At 40.1% G+C, this 20,248-nt stretch overlaps 1 long non-coding RNA gene and 1 gene segment (V, D, J or C); one reads left to right on the top strand and one right to left on the bottom strand.

Annotated features, from left to right (window-relative positions):
- The window catches only part of LOC138439449 (T-cell receptor gamma chain C region C10.5-like), a 40,138-nt gene that overhangs the window by 13,390 nt on the left and 6,500 nt on the right, over positions 1-20,248 (bottom strand). Inside the window, 1 exon segment of the C gene segment in view lies at positions 1,907-1,954. Coding sequence covers positions 1,907-1,954 — 48 coding nt within the window.
- Positions 6,325-20,248, top strand: part of LOC138439455 (uncharacterized) — a 43,549-nt gene continuing 29,625 nt past the window's right edge. The window contains exons 1-2 of the long non-coding RNA XR_011256734.1: positions 6,325-6,448; positions 13,411-13,638. This is a non-coding gene — a long non-coding RNA (uncharacterized lncRNA). The remainder of the gene's footprint in view (positions 6,449-13,410; positions 13,639-20,248) is intronic.

Raw genomic sequence — 20,248 nt, 5'->3', positions numbered from 1 at the left:
CTGCCTAAAAAAAACCTGTGGTTTCAAGAGCATTGAAGTAAAATCCTCCACTGCTCGTCAGAGAATTTTACTCAGCCTTGTATTTCTCAAGTGTTTGGCATCACATTTTCTGCACTGTTTAAAAAAATTTTGTTTTATTTTGGAGTATAGTTGATTAACAATGTTGTGTTAATTTCAAGTGTACTGCAAAGTGATTCTGTTATACATATACATGTATTTATTCTTTTTCAAGTTCTTTTCTCCTATAAGTTGTTACAGAATACTGTGCTATACAGGTACTTGGTTACCTGTTTTCAATATAGTAGTTTGTATTTGATATTTTTCATCCCCATGATCTAAGTTTGGCAATTTAGCAAATTTGATGCACTACAAAAAGAAATTTGAGTTGAATGGTGTCAAAATGACTTATTCTATTAAGATGACCTGAAAATCAAATTTTGAGTATTTAATAGATGTATATTCAATATGACTTACATGATCTTTTCTGGGAGGAAAGAGATCACTTCATTTCCTGATTAGAAGCAGAAGCATTGTTTTCATACATGAGTAATAATACAAATTATGAATTATTACTAATTAGTAGTCAATTACAGAATCCTTTTAAAATGTCAGAATACAAAAGATTAAATATTCAGAATATAAAAACAGGATGCTTCTCACATCACTTTATGATCCAGACCATGTACTTAGGAATAGACTATCAGATTCCAAACTTCACCACAGTAACTAGTCATGTACTTTATTTAGGCAAGTGCCTGAACTTCTCTCAACCTCAGTTTCCTTATCTATGAAATGGGAGTATAAGAATTTCTGTTGAGGAAAGAGATAAGGCCCTAAGACTACTTATCATGATGTCTGGCCTTCAGTAAATAGTAGATGATATTATTATTCTCTTTAAAAAGATGGTCTGCAGCCATTTCATTAAAATCTTCCAACAAAGTACATGGATTTTATATTGCTTAGCTGTGTCCAATATGGATTTTATATGCAATAACCATTTTATGCATTAAGAAAGGAAACAAGCTCATCAGTTTAAGATTTCTTGCCTCTCTGGCAGAAACAGGCCATAGAACACTGGGCTCAATCATGTTGGAATCTATAATGATTTTCTGTTGGTCCAGAAACTCTTTGAGTGTTGAAACTTGTTCTGTCTTGTGTCTTCTTCACCTTTTATCACCAGCATCCAACATAGAAGCTGTCCTCAATAAATGTTTGCTGAGAGAATAAGCAAATAAGGATGCTCAACCATGCAGACACTTTTCATCAACTTTGGAGCTGAGATGGCTCACTGAACTCACAAATTCCATATGCAGGCAATGTAACAAGAGATGTGACTGCATAAGTTTCAACTGATCTCAGCCTCCCTCTAAGAATTCAGAGTAATAAGAAGTGGAGTAATAAGAAGCAAGATTTCTCTATCATCATTTACTATAATTTTTTTCCACTGCTGTTAAGGATGAGCTGAAAACCAAAAATGTCATTTTTTTCAAGTTATTGGGAGAAAGAAATACTGTGTTTACTATAGAGAAGAGATAAATTAGAAAAGTGTTTCTCACTTAAAAGTCCATTTATTAGAAAAGAATTTTGAACCAGTAACTTATACCAACAGATTACAGACATAGTCCTCAAAATACTTTCATTTCTACCCTGAGTCTACTCTTTGTTGGATAAAAAGTTGAATTTCTAAAAGTAGAATTCCAACTTCTTACAAGCAAGGAAGTGAATTAGTCATTTGCCTCAGTTTTGTGTTCATATACAATGACCAGTAGTTGCAAAACTATTCACATAAAACTATCCACATGCTGAGGCCAAGAATATGGCAGTCAAATAGGGGGAATCCTAAATTTTTTTTTTCTAAAAAGCAACTATTTTCACTATTAAGTTGAAATAAGAAAAAGTTACTTACCAGGAGGTATTACTACGAGCTTAGTTCCTTCACCAAATACCTTGATCCCTTGTCACAATGATTGGAGCTTCTACAAAAATCTCAGCCTTCTCTTTGCTTCAACATGTGATTCGAAGTTCAAAACACTTTGTGGTGGCAATTTGATCTTCTGACTTTTGAAAGTCCTTGAACATAGGTTTCATGGCATCCAATATGTATAGATTTACCTCAAATCAATTGACCCAAATGCCTTTCGTTTTCCTCTGAGTCATAAACATTAAAAAGCACTGATAGATAATGAAAAGGGTAAAAACAGAAAAAGAAGAGTTTGGCATCAACCAACTGCTTTTCTAAATTTCCAGGAAAAGTATTCAGAGAATTAGGGCTTTCTTTTTCTTTTCAGGTGTTCGGTTTTGTGGAAACTGTTTAGAGATTTCATCAAAGAACGACTCTTCTGTTCTCACAAACCCCAGGGCTGCTTCGTTAGTGATTCAGGAATGTATTTCTGAAAGGCAGAAACACTTAGGTAACTAAAAATGCAAATATACCAACTTAAATACAGTGAGCAATGTGAACAAAGTTGTTTTTTTTTTTTTTCCATAAAACCACTTTCCCTATTGGGTCACATGATTTTTACAAAAGCAATGTCAAATGAGAAAATTTATTTAAACCTTAAAAAGTAAATCTAGTTCTCTGGATAAGTTGAAACTCTTGGGATGCTGCTCTGTAATGTTATGTTACTTATCTTGGATTGGGGAAAAAGAAATTGCCAGAAGCAGCTGAGTGCTCCTCTGAGCACAGATGAGTTGTCCATCTCCAGGATTCAGACAGAACAGGTCCTGAGCACCCCATGTCCACCTGAGATCCACCTGGTCCTGGTCTAATCACCTGTGAGCAATCAGCGCCTCTGTCCTGAGGCTGAATGTAAGAGGAGATCATGGTGGGCAACTGTCCATTCACAGCAGCTCACGGACCCCAACACAATGGAAAAGGATGAGAGACCTGGATGAAAATCATGTTTAGAAAGCGTTTTTAACTGAAAATTCCAAGGTATTATTACTTGGAGCTGTCAAATATCCTTTCTATCTATTGTAGGTAAGAATGATAACTGCCCACTCAATTCCTTTCTGATCCTTTCCCTCTGTTTTCCCTTATTCCAAGAAAATGAGCAGAATTATAAAGTATTTTAGGAGGCATCTGTATTTCAAGATCCATGAAGGTAGTAAAATACAAAAGAGTAAATAAAGAGTTATAAAATCCTTTATTAAATTAGAGGAACTATATGAAGAGTATAATATCTTAATGAAGAAAGTAAAAGTATTAGTTACTCAGTCATGTCCAACTCTTTGTGACTCCATGGACTGGAGTCCACCAGGGTATTCTGTCCATAGAATTCTCCAGGCAAGAATGCTGAAGTGGGTTAGTCATTCCCTTCTCCAGGGCATCTTCCTGACCCAGGAATCGAACCTGAGTCTCCCACGTTGCAGGCAGATTCTTTACCATCTGAGCCATCAAGGAAGCACAATATCTTACTAAAGAGCATAAAATAAAACCTGAACAGAGAAACATGTCATATTTGTAAAGGAGAAACTCAAGACCATAAAGAAGCTAATCTTTCCTAAAAGCATGTATATAAGTTGACTGTACTTCCAATCAGATTTACAGTAACATTTTATTTTTTGGTCTTTGCTGTGAAGTGTGGGAGTGGACTAGACAAGTTGATTTCAAATTCTAGTGGGAAGAATAAATACAAGATAGTTGAAAAATATTTTTAAAAACAATGGTGAAGAAACATTGCACATAGTAGGTTTTATCACTTATTACAAAGCTACTAACTAAAATATAATATTTTATTTTTCAATAATAAAGAAATATATTATTTTAAAAACAATTTTGGACTATTGACTACTCTGTTGGGAGAAACAAAAATAGCTCTCTACCTCATACCATGTAAATGGGGTTCCAAGTAGATCAATATCAATATTGAAATGAAAAAGACTCCAGAGAGCTGAGCTAGAAAGAAGCAGGAGACTAATTGCATCTGTTGTGTGGGGAGCTCGGAAAGGGAAGAGGCGTAGGAGACACCTTTACATAATACTTGTTTCAGAAGGAGGAACTTGGAGAATATTCACTTTTTACAATATTTTTCAAACAAACATTTTTTTGAAAGGATAAATGGTGGTGACTTAGTGAAGACTTTGGTGACATGATCAGATCTGTGCTTTAGGAGCAGAATGTAAGAGCAGAAAGATGGGTGGGTCAGTGGACCAATCCTGAGGAAGCAGACATGTTTCAGAGACGATTGCCATGAGCTACTGAGAGGCATCTGTGGACCCAGTTACTGTAGAGGCAGTGGGGATGGACGGAAGGGCTGGTGCAGTAAATATTAACACGTTCATCAGGTTTCTAAGAAAATCAAATGGGAGAAATCAAATTAACACTCAGGAGGTTGAAAGTGAAGGAAAAGATGTTTTAAAATCAGAAAGATAGAGCTCCAATTTTAACCCCGCCACTCCTGGTGACATGTTCTTGGGTACATCTCAGAGTGTCAGTTTCCTCATCTTTAAAAGGGAGGTGTTGTTATCTATTCCTCAGTACTTTTGTAAAGTTCACATGAGATAATGTGTCTAGAAGATATGAGGCAAAATTCAGGAACAAAGAATTCACTTTCTCGCAAAGAACAGAAAAATCTTAGCACTGCATACAAAAATCAATAATTTTGCTTTTAACCCTGCTTCACGTAACACACGCACACATACACACAACTCACCACATTCTGAGGTGACCAACTAAGGCAACTAAAATCCTACTTTAGTATGAGGAATAAATAGAGAAATATATAAATAACAAACAAGTCAAGTGAAGTAAAGTACTAGTTTCAAAACGACCCCTTGAGGTTTTGCATCGTTTTTTCAAGTATGATTGATGATTTCATAGTTGACCAAATTTATCAAACTTGGCAGATCACCCAAACTTATGAATCTCATATTATGATCATTGTTAGGATTAAGTGGTTGTTTCTGTCCTGGCTTACTAATTACCCTGCACACGTCAGCTGGAAAATAAGAGTTCCTACAGTTGCACTAAGTCATAAAGAGAAATAGCAGTTCTCTGCCTAGGATTTGAGAATTTGGTTTTGGGGCTTTGTTTTGACAGCCAATTCTATTCTCAGACAGTACATCAGAGACTCAGGCCTGGTTTGTGGTTTTCTTTCTACCAGAAGAATCCAAATTCCCAGGGTCTCCTGCCTCCTCCTTTCAGGTCTCATTCCATGGGAAACACCTAAAGAAATGTCAGGTTCCTTCGTTGCTTTTTTCTCAAGACCAAAGAAAGCCAAAGATGTGGAAGGTCAAGAAAACACCATCTGTTTTTCACAAAATATTCTTGTATGGTATTAAAGGACACAGAAACATATGCTCTTTACTGAGATAGGAAGGTCTGAGGGAAAAACAATGCAAATTGCGCAGACTGGGGTGAAGGAATGGATTGGAATCAATTTTATTCTGGCAACTTATCAGAAATCCAAGAAGAGAGGTATTTAACTGTATTGTAAGGGTATGGATTTTGTTGTTATTGCTCTTCTTTATATGATTTTCAAGTCTGGCAGGTAAGAAATGCAAAAAGCAGATCAGGGCTACCAAACTTGGAACGAACTGCATTACCATCAAGTTAGAATTAGTCCCAGGTTTCAGACTGAAGAGCAGGAAATTTAGGACTTGGTTGGGTAGGTCCTTCTGTAAGTGATGTTTACAAATGTATTCACGAGGAAAACAATCTCCACATTTGATGTGTATGCCAGGAAAACTATTCTAGTCGTTGAGAATTTCAGAACAGATAGGAAGCTACAGAAATGAAGGGGAGTAAGTGGCCATATGGAGAAGGCAATGGCAACCCACTCCAGTACTCTTGCCTAGAAAATCCCATGGACAGAGGAGCCTGGTAGGCTGCAGTCCCTGGGGTTGCACAGAGTCGGACACGACTGAAGCGACTTAGCAGCAGCCTCAAGTAGCCATAGGGAAATAGAAGAGAGGTAGACAGAGCAGGGAGTCCTGACCTTTACCCTTTCTCAAGAGTGTGGCAATCACATAATTTACCTACCAATCAGACCTGATTGGATCCTGGGCACATCACATATGAAGACAAGCCATTCTTGTCACAGCTCCCTTTGAGAGAAATGCAATTGTACCAAAAGGAGTTCAATGCTAAACACAAGGCAGGCAAGAAAAGGCAATGCACTGAGAGTCTGAAAAGCAGATGTGCCCTACCTCTGTGGTTAACTGGTTTTGCAAAAGACACTCGTAATCTCTGAGCCTCAGCTTTCTTATCTGAAGTGTGGGCATTGGACTAAATTTGTCCTGAAGGCCCTTCCTGTTCCAAAAACTATGAACCCATGATTAAGAGCCTGTTGTGGTTGCTCGAGTGGTGGTGGGGGCAGGGGCAGATGAGGGTTAGTAATAGAGAAAGTTTTCTTCCACGTTCCTTCTGACTCTGTAATACCGTGAGATCCCAGCAGGCACAGTAGTAAGTGGCTTCATCGGACTTGACAACGTTATTGATTATCAGGTAAAAGATTCCATTCTTTTTGTTATCCATCTCCAAACGGGAATTAGGTTTGTCCAGCTTATAACTGTTAGCTGAGCCATAAAGGATTCGTTTCAGGGGCTCCCCTTCTTTCTCTTGATACCAGTGCACAATGGCATTCTCCAGGGGAACCCCTGACAGCTTGCAACTTATGTGCACTGTTCTGTCTGGTCTTCGGGTAGAGGAGAGTTGATGCTGAGAAATTTTCATTTTGATGTCTCCATCTGAAAAGCAAGGGAGGTAATCAGAGGCCGACTTAAAAAGGCTGACACAAAAACAATGGAAAGAAAGGAGAGAGGATAGAAGTCAACCTACAAACCCAAGCCAAAGACATAAGGAAAATCCACGTGGTTGGCATTGCCAGTAATTGGTAAGAATAGGGTGTGAATCAGGACAGAACAGGAGATGCAGTGGCAGCCCTTGTTCTGTGAAGGCAGGGATGTGGGAGGAAGCTTTGCTTTAGAACCAATGAAAGTCTTTCTCAGATCTGTCACAGTGTTATTTTTAATCATCTTATTGGTATAAAAGAGCTTTCAGACTCCCAACAACCTCATCAAAAAACACTTATGTTATAATAATGTACTGTTGGGACTTCCCTGGACGTCCAGTGGTTAAGACTCCAGGCTCCCAATGCAGGGGCCCCGAGTTCAGTTGGTCAGGGAACTAGATCCTGCATACCACAGCTAAGACCTGATGCAGCCAAGTAATTTTTTTTAATATGATAATTTAATGTTATTAACACCTTGGAAGCAATTCTCTTCCACTTTTCCTTGATGCGTTGCTTCAAATGCACATATCCTTGGGCTCCTTTTCATTCTCTGAGTTATAGATTATTTTCACTATATTTTGTGAGAGTGTGAATATTGAGGTATGGCTATCATAAGAATGAGAAAGATACTATCATTACTGTAGATAGTAACACATGAATATGAATATGGAGGAGGTTGTATATTATATAGATCACTCATTTGCAGAAAGTTCACAAAGTTGTGTAAATGCCAACAATTATTGTAGTTATTGCTTAGGATCCTGTGATGTTACTATATGCCATTTCTTCATTCTGCTGTGAATGAAGAAAAGTGTTGCAGGAAACAAAATCCCCTTGTTTTGTTACCATTCAATCTTTTCCTATTTACAATTCTTAGTTTTTCAGCATTAAATCTATGCTTTACTGTAGTTTGGAGGACAATGGAAGATGTGATTTTTTAAGTCCTGAGTTCCTATTTTAGCTGTGATGACTCTGAAGTGATTTAGTCTAGGCAGGTTAGGACACTGTGATTTGTTGAACACTGTGCTGAAACATTCCTGTGTGAACCTCATTCCGTCTTCAGCAATCTATGTGGTTGTTAGCACCATGCCCTCTGAAAATTGGGAAGACATGGACCTAGAGATTTCCACACAGAGTGAGGTAAATCAGATGCAGAAAGACAAATATCATTTGATATTGCCTGTATGTAAAACCTTTAAAAAAGAGGTATAAAGGATCCTAGTTACAAACCAGAAGTAGAGTCAAGGGATGTAGAAAACAAACATGGTTACCAGGGGATAAGAAGGGAAGGAATAAACTGGGAGATTTGGATTGACATACACACAGTACTATATATAAAATAGATAACTAATAAAAATTTACTGTCTAGCACAGGGAACTATCCTCAACACTCTGTAATGGCTTAAATGGGAAAAGAATCTGTAAAAAAAAGACCGGATATACGTATATGTGCAACTGATTCACTTTACTGTACAGCAGAAACATAACAAAGTAAGTCAACTGTACCCCAAATAAAAATTTTAAATAAATAAATAGAATAAAAATAAAATGAGAAAACAGAAATAAATGATTCAGTAACTTGCCTAGGTCACCCTGTCAGGGAACGGATAAGCAGGAGTTAGAAACCCAGTCCTGTGTCACTAAAAAGACCTCGTCTTTTCCACCACTCACTCATTCATTCATTCTCTCTCTTTTTCCAAGACAACACATCACGTTGAGCACTGGTTTATGGTTTCTTTCCCAAGAGGCTCCTCCTATACATGATGAAGCTGTGACCATTTGGGGTAATTTAAAAAGCCAGCCTATGACCAAGAGTTTGGGATGGAGGATAAAGTGATCTAACTGAAAAAAGCCTCACGGATCAGGTCCTGGGCTAGTTGCTCAGACACTGCTCAGGGCACATGTGCAAGAAAAGAGCCCTTTATAGGAGGCAGAAAGCAGGGGCAGCCCGGGCGGCGGCGGTGGCGAGTAGGGGGTAGCGTGCTTTTGCCCAGACGCGTTGGCGTGAGGGCGGTTTTCGTTCAGACCGCGGATCTCTTCTGCAACAGTTGGCCTGAGGGCGGTTTTCGTTCAATGACAGCTGATCTCTTCGGCAACGTGTGTCCCAACCAGCAGGCACAGTAGTAGAGGCCCGCCTCCTCTTCAGTAGCCTTGTGTATCCTGAGGCTAACCAGTGCGTTACTCGGCCATTTCCTTGCCTCATATCTTTCCTCAGTAATCCCTTGTTCGTGAACAACATTCTCGTTGGAGGAAACATGCAGAATTCGTTTTAGAGGCTGCTCTGGTTTCTGTCGGTACCAGTGCATGTATACATTCTTTTTAACTTATCTGTTTTTATTTGGCATTCAAGAAATGCTGTATTTCCTTTTTTCTTGGTAATGGATGTTACGCGTTGTGTTATTGGAAGATCTCCACTTGTGTCTGAAATAAAAAACAGGCAAAATTAATGAAAATTTGTAATTCATTAAGGTAGTCTACATGTATTCTCTACTCATGAAAAACCTGGGGACTGATGTTTACATTTTCTTCTGGAAGAACTCAAGATATTGGTGGAATTTTTCAGCCTAGCTCCAAAGACCGTGTGACCAGCGTCCACCCAAAAGGGGTGATGTGACTGTCCATGATCAATCCCCTTCCTTGGGTAAAGCCACTCACATGTCCAGAGGGAGGCCACCACCAAGACCTGGGGCAGGAGCAGCATGCTGCCAGCTGTTGTCAGGAGATGTGATTGAATAACGGGAAGATTGCAGAGCAAACCAGCAGGCTGATTTAGTAGGAGGAAGTGGTGTTCAGAGCACACAGCTAGGATCCAGGCTACGGGGACAGGGGCTGGTGGTAATTCTCAAACATCCTGTGGAAATAGGGCTGCTATTTCATCAGCAGATTTCTTTCAATCACCCTGTGATTTTCACCAACCAGTGACATTAATATAAAGAAACAATTTTATGGTTAATGGATTAAAGTCTTTTATTGATCTAACAGAGGGGAAGAGAAAGACGAGGGAAGAGAGGCCAAAGTCCTCACTTGAGACAGGCTCATGGGAACTTGAAACATCTTTGATGGTCACTATACTGCATCAGGCAATCACAGATGTAGGGACAGCTTACTAGTAGTGTATGACCCTGCTCTATACTTTCTATAACCCAGCTGAAGAAGATTTATTTTAGATTCTTATTTTTGAATATGACCATTAAATGGGATCCTTAGAGATGCGGTGTCCTTGGAGTGCCTCAATAGGCCTTAAAAGCAAAAGCCATTGTTATTTTCTATTATAAAATGAGGGCAGCCTCAGTATGGATCATAAAGAAACACAAACAGAGGAGAAGACAATGGCTTTTTGTCCCATTACATAGAGACAACTAGGAGGTAACAGTGCATTCTCTTACAAATTAATGTCTATTCCTTTTAAAATTTTGTTTCACATAGGTATGATGATGTATATACAATGTTATGCTGTCTTTATTATTTAATAGGATACCATGAACATTTTTATATTCTGTAATTTCTTCCTTGTAGGGTTCTGACTCTTGGCAAGGTTCTTTAATTGACCACCACGTTGACTGTCAGATAAGTTAGGGTCCCACAGGCTCTTTTCATTTTACATGGAAGTCCACAAAACAGGAGAGCAGAATAGAAAATTCATTACTTAATTCATCACTCAGTTTTGAAACCCTGTTATGCTCCCTTTGGTCACCTAGTAGCTTACCAAAATATACTTTATGATCTGTCTTCTTTTTCAAGCTTCATTTCCTTATTGCTCCACTTGTTTGCCTGCATCTCACAAATAAATTCAGTTCAGTTCAGTCACTCAGTCATGTCTGACTCTTTGTGACCCATGGACCGCAACATGCTAGGCCTCCCTGTCCATCACCAACTCCCAGAGTTTACTCAAACCCATGTCCCTCACGTCAGTAATGCCATCCAACTATCTCATCCTCTGTTGTTCCCTTCTCCTCCCTCTTTCAATCTTTCCCAGCATCAGGGTCTTTTCCAATGAGTCAGCTCTTCGCATCAGGTGGCCAAAGTATTGGAGTTTCAGCTTCAGCATCAGTCCTTCCAATGAATATTCAGGACTGATTTCCTTTAGGATGGACTGATTGGACCTCCTTGCAGTCCAAGGGACTCTCAAGAGTCTTCTCCAACACCACAGTTCAAATGCATCAATTCTTCAGTGCTCAGCTTTCTTTTTAGTTCAACTCTCACATCCATACATGACTACTGGAAAAACCATAGCTTTGACTAGATGGACCTTTGTTGGCAAAGTAATGTCTCTGCTTTTTAATACTCTGTCTAGGTTGGTCATAGGTTTTCTTCCAAGGAGCAAGCATCTTTTAATTTCATGGCTGCATTAACCAGATTGTTTAGAGCATCCACTTTGAGGATACAAATAAATGTTCCTCCCCTCCTATGCTAACACTCCTTTGAAGATGAGATTTCTTTTCCAGACACCAAGGTCAAGCTGAGTCACCATGCACACGCTAATCTGTCTCTTTGAAATCTTGCAGAAGAGCACCCTTGCAGTGTTTGATGTCTGTTCTTTGTTCTGAGAGAAATAAAAATGTCATTGAGGCATCCCAAATGGTGCCGGTGCCATTGTGAATGTGATTTCAGACATGTTTCTGCACTACTAAGAACTTGAATTTTCTGAAGGGTATCAAACTCAGGGGCACCATCAGTCCTTTTAAAAACTGTTATCTGCTAGCAGCTGCCAGCTGCAACCTTATGGTCTTGGGGTCACCTTTTATATCTTGCTGGCTCTAGTCTTACTTATTAACACAACAAACTATGGTTTATAAATCTGTGTCACCTGGGCTGTTGCCTTCAGTTTAACTCAAGTAAAAAATTTGTGTATTCTTGTTAAAGATTGTTTATGGATTATTTGCATCAACAGGCTGTTGTGTCCCTTTACTAAAGGCTGCAGCTCCCATTAGGTGACCTCTCAATACCAATACCCTCCCAGTCATGTAGCAGTTCCATGTCCCTTGAGGTCTAAAGGGAGAGTGGCTTCGTGCTGCCCTGGCAAAGCTGAAGGGTGGGGACAGAAACTATATGGCATGCAAAACTGACAATATTTCCTTCACAGAAAATGTCTGACAGCTCCTATTTTGGAACAATTAAAAAGAACATTTACATTCACTTATCATACTTGTAGTACATATCATGTGTTCCTGTAAATTCAAATTTTGACCTGTAATGTACGTTTTAGGCCTAAATAGCTTACTTTAACATCTCTCATAGAATAGGTTGGCTGGCAATGGGTTTCCTCAATTCTGTTTTGTCTGAGAATTCTTCATTTCTCCTGTACTTCTGAAGCATATTTTTGCTGAGATGTCCATTTTCTCTTCCATCATTTTAAAGATTTTATTCCATCGTCTTTTTGAGACTTCCCTGGTGGTCCAGTGCTAAGACTCATGCTCCCAATGCAGGGAGCCCAGGTTTGATCCCTTGTCAGGGAACTAGATCCTACATACCACAACTAGATCCTAAGACCCAGCGCAGCCAAATAAATAAATATTTTAGTAGATTTTAATTCATTGTTTTCATGTTTGCATGCTTAATGAAGTGAGTCTACTATTTTTTTCCCATCCAGCTGCAGGCCTCCAACCCCCATTCATTTAACTGTGACCACAAAGAAAATCACATCTCCACGCTTCTGTTTCATCAGTTACAAAATGTGACTCATGGCAGCACCAATGTCAGTGGATTATCTCAAACATGAGAACAATTTACCTAATTAGAACAGTGTCAGAAACAGTAGCAACTGAATGCATAGCCAGTATGAGGCTCTGCAGGTTCACTGCAGAATCCTGGGGAAAAGGATCCTGACTGGAGTGTCTACCTTGTTCTGGGATCACCTAATGGCTCTGGGGGGTCACAGGCCTGTGCAAAAGGAACTGTGGTGGTCAGGCTGTAACACAAACCCTGAGTGCACAGTCAACAGTCACCCCATTCACGGAAGAAAGGGAAAGAGCCTCATCTCGCTTTCACCCCAGTCTGCAGGGAATAACCAGACTCTGAACTTCTTCAGGATGGCCTGAAAGAATTGAAGGGACATGGGATTTAGGGTTTAAAAAGTCATTTTATTCTCCTACATCTTAAATTACTAGTATTGACATGGAAAACATGAACATTACATTGCATCTGTGTTGTGATGCTGATATAAGATGTAATAAATATCAATATTTCTGGCACAGGGTGATTTCCTCTTTGAGACTGAACCATGTAACTTGCAAGTAATCTCTGGATAGTTAAAAAAATATCATACAAGACTCACTTTCCTTAGTGGGAGGCTTAGGCAGGGCTCCCAGCTGTGCAACCCCTGTGGCTGCCTGTGTTGAGGATGTGGTGAGCACAGACCTGGTGCTGGTTTTTGTGTGTGTTATCCAAGAAACTCCCACACTGTGGGCGCTCAACCAGCTGGCACAGTAGTATGTAGCCTCATCTTCTTTCTCTAAAAAACTTATTTTCAAGGTAGAAGTGGAAGAGGGAGCATCTTTTCTGGCCTCAAGCTTGTTTTTCTTCCCTCCTAAGTGATTCTGCGCAGGGGCTGTTGAGACATATAGTAGCTGTTCTAAACCCTGATCAGGTTTTTGCCGGTACCAGTGGATGTAATCTTTGCTAAAGTCCTTAGAGAACACCTTGCAAGTCATAATTATACTCTTTTCTCTTGTTCCAGTAACTGATAATTCAGGTTGCTCCAAAGTTAATTGCCCAAGGCCAACTGCAAGCAAAGAAGAGAAATCCCCATAAACAAAAGACATGGGAAGAGGCAACAAGAAAGACCTGCTTCAGTCTCTCCTGTAGACTGAAGTGACTGAGAGGGCAACTCACAAGACCAGAGGGAGGAGAAGAGGACCGCTTCCAGGAGTGCCATCTCGTCACCAGACTGACTCCGAGGGAGAAGGTAAAAAAGGCAAGGTCTGTTGGAAGGAAGTCTCAGGCCAGTGGCAGGGGAGTGGGCCTGGATCTTGTGTCCCAGAGGAAGAGGTGGATCTGGTGGTATGGTTATCTGGGGTTCTTCATAATCTGCAACAGATATGAGCAGCTGTGGTTTCATGGGGGTTTCCTGCCCCTAAGTCCTGGGCAGATGGTTTAAGAAAAGGATGATGATCTGGACAGACAACCCAGAGATGAATGCGTACACTTGAGGGTGGGGCTACTCTCCTAGCTGCTCAGCTCATCTCCCTGAAATTTCACTCCGTAGTAATGTTGCTGCAGAAATAGGAAGACATCCCTGCTGTGTTCTTTCCCTTGTCTGTTTTTTTGTAAATGGTTGGTGATCCAGGGCTTGTGTATTAAACCTGACCCTTATTTTTCTGTAATGCTACAGAAAACCATCAAACATTAGAACATCTTCTTGACATGATTTAATATGCTACAGACACAAGCACTGGAATATTTTTGAGGTGTTTTTTTTTAATTAATTGAGATGTCACCATGCAAATTACCATCCAGAGAAATCACAGTTTGTTTACAATCTGGGTGCCTTCAACTGCCTACATTGCAATTCCTTGTGGATCTTTGAGACAGAGTAGTCTGTGGAAATCAGCTTCTACTCAACCTGGACCTGAGAACAGTTTCATGAGCATCATATCACATGCAGGAGTATTTTAAAAGCAATGTTCTGTTGAATATGCAGTGATAACCTTTAAAATTAATATGCCATCTAGTATGTATTGAGGACTTTCTATTCATCAGGCATGGTTCTAAATGTTCTCATATTATTTTATTTAATCTTCTTCACTATCCTGGGAGGTAGCTGTTATGAATATTTCCATTTGACAAAGGAGAACCGTGGTGAACAGACTCATTTAAAATGACATGGAGCTAGTAAATGTGGTAACTCCCAAAAGCAACCATTATTTATTAAAGGAAATGGGTAAAATAAGATGCAAAGAGAACAAAAAAGCACAGATCATTTACTTTGAAAATTTCTCTGCATTTTTATGGCTAGAGATCGGACTAATGGGTATTATTTATATAAATATATATTTAAGTGGAATTTGCATTTTTAGCTTTATATTCTTGTTCAGTTATCTTATGATTGTAAGCAGCACAGCTTTTTAAATGTAATTTTATTTATTTATTTATTTTTGGCTATGCTGCGTCTTCATTGCTGCTCGGGCGTTTCTCTAGTTACTGAGAGCAGGGGCTACTCTCTAGTTGTGGCGTGCGGACCTCTCATTGTGGTGGCTTCTTCTGTTGCAGACCACGGGCCCTAGGGAGCACGGACTTCAGTAGTTGTGGCTCTCAGGCTCTAGAGCACAAGCTCAGTATTTGTGGCACATGGGCTTAGCTGCTGCATGGCATGTGGGATCTTCCCAGATCAGCAATGGAACCCTGCATTGGCAGGTGGATTCTTTACCACCGAGGCACCAGGGAATCCCCAGCAACACAGTTTTAAATGAGATATTATGTTTAATTATTAATAGTTATTTTTAATGACTAAAGAAAATTAAACCATTTCCAATATCACTTACCCCATCTGACATGGGCTGAATTATTTAAGCTTCTTTTGCCTCACCTTCCACAGGTGCACCTTGCCTGCATACATTTCTTTTTTTATGGTACATTTTTTAACTTTAAATTTGTTTATTTATTTATAGTTTTGGCCACACGGGTTCTGTAGTTGCCCCACAGTATGTGGAATCTCAGATGCCTGACCAAGAATTAACCCCTTGTCCCCTGCATTGGAAGGTGGATTCTTAACTACTGAAAACGTTGTTTTTAACGGCTGCATAGTTTTCTATCGTTTGAACACAGTGTAAATCTTTCCCTGTTATTCACCATTTATCCTGACATGTAAGAAGCTGCTGAAGAATTCTCCTCTAAGATCTGATACAGAGGGCCCTTCTATGGACATCCCATTACTGCTTTATGGGGTGCTTTTAATTACTCAATGAGCCATCAAGTGAAGAAGGGAGCAGAAGCTGACAAGCTTGCCTTCGAGTGCCTGTCTCAAAAGGGCGTATGGTCTCAGATCATTTGTTTCTCTCAGATCTGAGTTTCTATCTTAACTTGTGTTCAAAGTTTAGTTAAGCAACAGTGCCCTATTTAGTTTCAAGAAATCAACTGCAGCCCGCACTGAGTGTATCCGATCGATAGAAGTTAAGTGGACAGGCAGTCACAAAAGATTACCTTCATCAGAGGTAGGTAGAAGGAGAAAGGCTGACAGACTGATTTTATGTCAGTCTTTCCTGTGAGTCCCCCCTTTTTTCCTTTCAAAGGCCTCCCTGAATTAGAAATGGAACTAGAGTCTTAAGTAGAGGGGGTCATGGGGATGACTATGTTGCCGTGACCTTGGAAATTATCGAATTAATAAGGGAATACTCATGGCATAGATGCAAAGTGAAATCCACAGGGTGCCTGGTATGTGCTGTACAAGAAGTGTGGATTGCAAAGTAGTCCTCCTTTGTTTCACAATGATTTGAGAGATGGCATAACAAAACAATAGAATTTTTATTGTTTTCAAATACTTTGGAAAATAAAATGATAACATTGGTATTTCACGTATTCTTTGAAGACTGCTAATGATTCAAATGCTGCTCACCAGATTCAGCATAAAACAGTAAATTGTGCCAGTGAATGTGCCACAAAGGTGAGTTTTGTTTTCTCCATGGAGGTAGGAATGACACATGGCACGTCTTTTTATCTCCTTAGAATGAGGAAGACAGACTCCAGAGCTACATACCCTGAATCTAACCCTATTCTACCAAGTACCAGCTGTGTGACTTGAACAAGTTTCTGAGACACATAGGGTCTCATTTTCCTCATGAGTCAATGGGCTTTATAATAATAACAGAAGTCTCACGTGTTGTCATGAGGGTTAAGGGGCTTCATATATATGTGCAAAAAATTGAGAACACTAATAAAGAATTCTCTCACACACAAAATTATTAGCTGTTCTTCTCTTGGACCATCTTCTCTCTTTCTTTATAGGCAGATACGAGGTAGCTTTCTTCCTACTCACAATATGGAGGGTTCATCTGTTGGCTCCAGTGGCTCAGCCCTCTACTTTGATGATATCATGCTGGCACATCCCTGCCTGTGAGAGGAGGAACCATCTTCCTCCTCCCGCAGAAAAAGACACTTGCTCCATCCCAAATTTACCTCAAGTGTTTTGTTTGTTATATAGAATTATGATCTTTAAATTTTCAGGATAGCCTTGCAGTCCAGTTTAAAAAGCACAGACTTCTTATCTCTGGCCAATCATTTTAACTGTCTAAGCTTTCACTTCTTTATCTGTAAAATGGACAGATAATGTTACCAGGCAGGAGAGCTGTGATAATTATGTGTGGTAATATATATGTACCATGCCTAGCAATCCCAATACACAATGATTCCTTTCTTCAGCCTGAACTATTCACAGTTAGTGGAAAACTCTGGATGGTGACATAATAAATAAAGCCCATGTCCAGTCATTCACAGACGAGACTTTAGTTCATTAGGAAAGATTTGAGAACATCATGGTCAGAAATGTTTGCTGCTCAAGGTGAGTCCTGATACATGAACACAAGCCAAGGTTTTCTCTTGGAATTCTTGTGAAGGCAGCAGAGATGGTGAGCCAGAGGCTGGAAGCCCAGGCAGGAAGTAGCTGACTTTGCTCCTGTGGGAAGGCTATGATGGGGCAGAGTCCCAGAAGAGGCAGTTGTTGCTCTGTGTTGGCATCTTTAGTGCTGCGGGTCCCAACAGCATAGTGCTCAATGACCACATTTTTTTCTATGAAATTTGTGGTAAGGACTGAACTCAGTTAAGTGCAGTCACTCAGTCATGTTCAACTCTTTGCAACCCTATGGACTGCAGCATGCCGGGCTTCCCTGTCCATCACCAACTCCCAGAGCATGCTTAAACGCACGTCCATCGAGTCGGTGATGCCATCCAACTATCTCATCCTCTGTCGTCCCCTTCTCCTTCTGCCTTCAATCTTTCTCAGCATCAAGGTCTTTTCCAAGAAGTTCTTCACATCAGGTAGCCAAAGTATTGGAGTTTCAGCCTCAGCATCAGTCCTTCTAGTGAATAGTCAGGACCGATGTCCTTTAGGATTGACTGGTTGGATCTCCTTGCAGTCCAAGGGACTCTCCAGAGTCTTCTCCTGCATCACAGTTCAAAAGCATCAATTCTTCAGCGCTCAGCTTTCTTTATAGTCCAACTCTCACATCCATACATGACCACTGGAAAAACCATAGCCTTGACTAGATGGACCTTTGTCGGACTTTTGCCAACAAGTGACTGTACTACCTGGCATTTCATTTTCCTCATGATTCAAATCTGTCTAGTGATAAGAGAAAAAAAACTATAAATAGTGCAGCGTAAAGGATCTAATATATGGAAAGCATTGAAAACACTGATAGAGAATTCATTCACACAGCACATACACACACACACACACACACACACAAACCAAAGTTAGCTCTTTTGTTCTTGGCAGATACTCTCTCTTCTTTTCTGGGGGTGCCTCACCATAAGCCAATGAGGGATCTCCATTACCAACCAGAGATCAAACTATGCCCCCTGCAGTGGAAGAGTGAGTTCTAAATACAGGGCCAGCAGGGAAGTCACACTTTCTATTCTTCCACAAGCAGAATCCAGGTAACCAAGGATGGTGGGCTCATCCAATCACCCCAATGATCCAGAGCTCTATTCTGATGACATCTTGATGGCAGAATCATTTTCCTCACGTCCCCCAAAAAGGTGCACTTTTTTCATCCCTCATCTACCCCAGTATCCTAGTGTTCACTTAAAGAATTGCAGTTCTTGAACATTTCAGTGTGATCTCATAGTCCAGATCATCAACATGGACTTCTTTTCTTAGGCTAATTATTACGGTTAAATTCTCTACACTTTCATTCTAGTTGTGAAACAGATTAATTACACTTACACTACAGCATTTCTGTTTTAAGTATATGTCGTAATAATGGCACATGGTAATACCCTCTTTCAACCTGAAGCTTGCCCACATACAGAAGTCTCTGGATTGGGAGATGATGAACGGTAGCACAGCCTGTGTGCCCTCAGACAAGATTTCAATTCAGTGAAATACAGTGTAAAAGCAAAAAGCTTTGGAAGCACAGCTTTTGGGGTCTGCTGGAAGATCATGTGCATGATCCAAGATGACTTCCTGGAAAGCTCAGGAAGTGCTGCAGATGAGGTGGGGGTGAGCCAGGGAGCCCAGGTGTGAAACTGATTGCTGCTGGTGGGAAGGATGTGGGTGGGCACAGATCCGGGGAGGGGATCTTGTGTGGATTGTCTCCACAGTTCTATACGTCCCAGCCAGCACAGTAGTAAATGCCCACTTCTTCTTTTTCTACAAAATTTATCATAAGGGTCGAAGCGAACATTCAAGCATCTTTTCTTGCCTCAATTTTGTTCTTCCCATCTACTTGATTTCGAGCTGCAGTTGTGGTTGAGATCACATAAACCAGATGCTCCAAAGCCTGATTCCTTTTCTGCCGGTACCAGTAAACAGCTTCTGATTCGAAATCTGTGCTCTCTATCTTGCAATGTATGTCAATATTTTTCTTTACTTCTGTGGAAAGGGAGATTTGGGCCTGCTCCACTTTTGATAACCCAAGTCCAGCTGCAAGTAAAAGAAGAGAATTTCTAATGAACTTCTGATAACGTAAGGAATATCCAGGAATTTATTTGTTCATTCATCTAAGGTGAAATGGTCAGGGAGTGACTCACAAGCCCAGAAGGAGAAAAATGTGAACGCTTCCAGTGGTGACATCCTGTCTGCTGAGCTGTGTGCTCAAACAGAAGGCTGGAAGGTGGGGGGACCTGGTGGCTAGATGCCTCAAATCAGTGGAAGGGTGTGGCCTGAACCAAGAAGGGGAAGGAAGTGGATGGTCTAGCGGGTCGTTGGGCTCATAGGGCCTGAGTCTCCTGTTTCCTCTGGTTTTCCCACTGGTCCTGCCGATCTCAAAAATGAAGCTAGTGCTCACTGGAAGGTTATTTGGCATGAATGTGAAGGAGCCATGGAGGAGTCTTGATTTCTGTAGAATGAAAATGATTTCTATTTGCCCAGGAGCTAGTTCATGAACACTTTTCCTTAACATAGTATTTTCAAATATTGCATGTTTAATAAACATTGACTTTTATGGTAGCAAATATTAACAAGCACTTCCTATTTGTTAGGCTATTTTTCTAAATGTTTTTCATCTTACAGCCATCCCATGATATTGATATTGATGTTGGTCGTTCTGATTTAATAGATCAGGAAGATGGGGTTTTTCTCAGGAAAAGCGTGGAGTGACGTGAATCAACAAAATTCACCCAGCTCTTAAGTGGGACGTGCTGGGAAAGATGCTTACTGAGGAGATTGAGACAAATAGGATAAAGGTGAAAATAAAAATGCCTGTGATCATACTACCAAGACTAACAAGTCTTACCATACAGTGTCTTAATTTCTAGATTTCTTCCTTGCAAATATATAGATATCAATACAATATTATGGATTATAAATATATTTATAAGCCGCACTATGTCTTTTGATTGGCTTGCTTATTCTATTTACA

This window comes from Ovis canadensis, chromosome 4 (genome assembly GCF_042477335.2).
Source record: "Ovis canadensis isolate MfBH-ARS-UI-01 breed Bighorn chromosome 4, ARS-UI_OviCan_v2, whole genome shotgun sequence".
Taxonomy (NCBI): Eukaryota; Metazoa; Chordata; class Mammalia; order Artiodactyla; family Bovidae; genus Ovis; species Ovis canadensis.
This window is presented reverse-complemented; position numbering and strand designations above follow the sequence as displayed.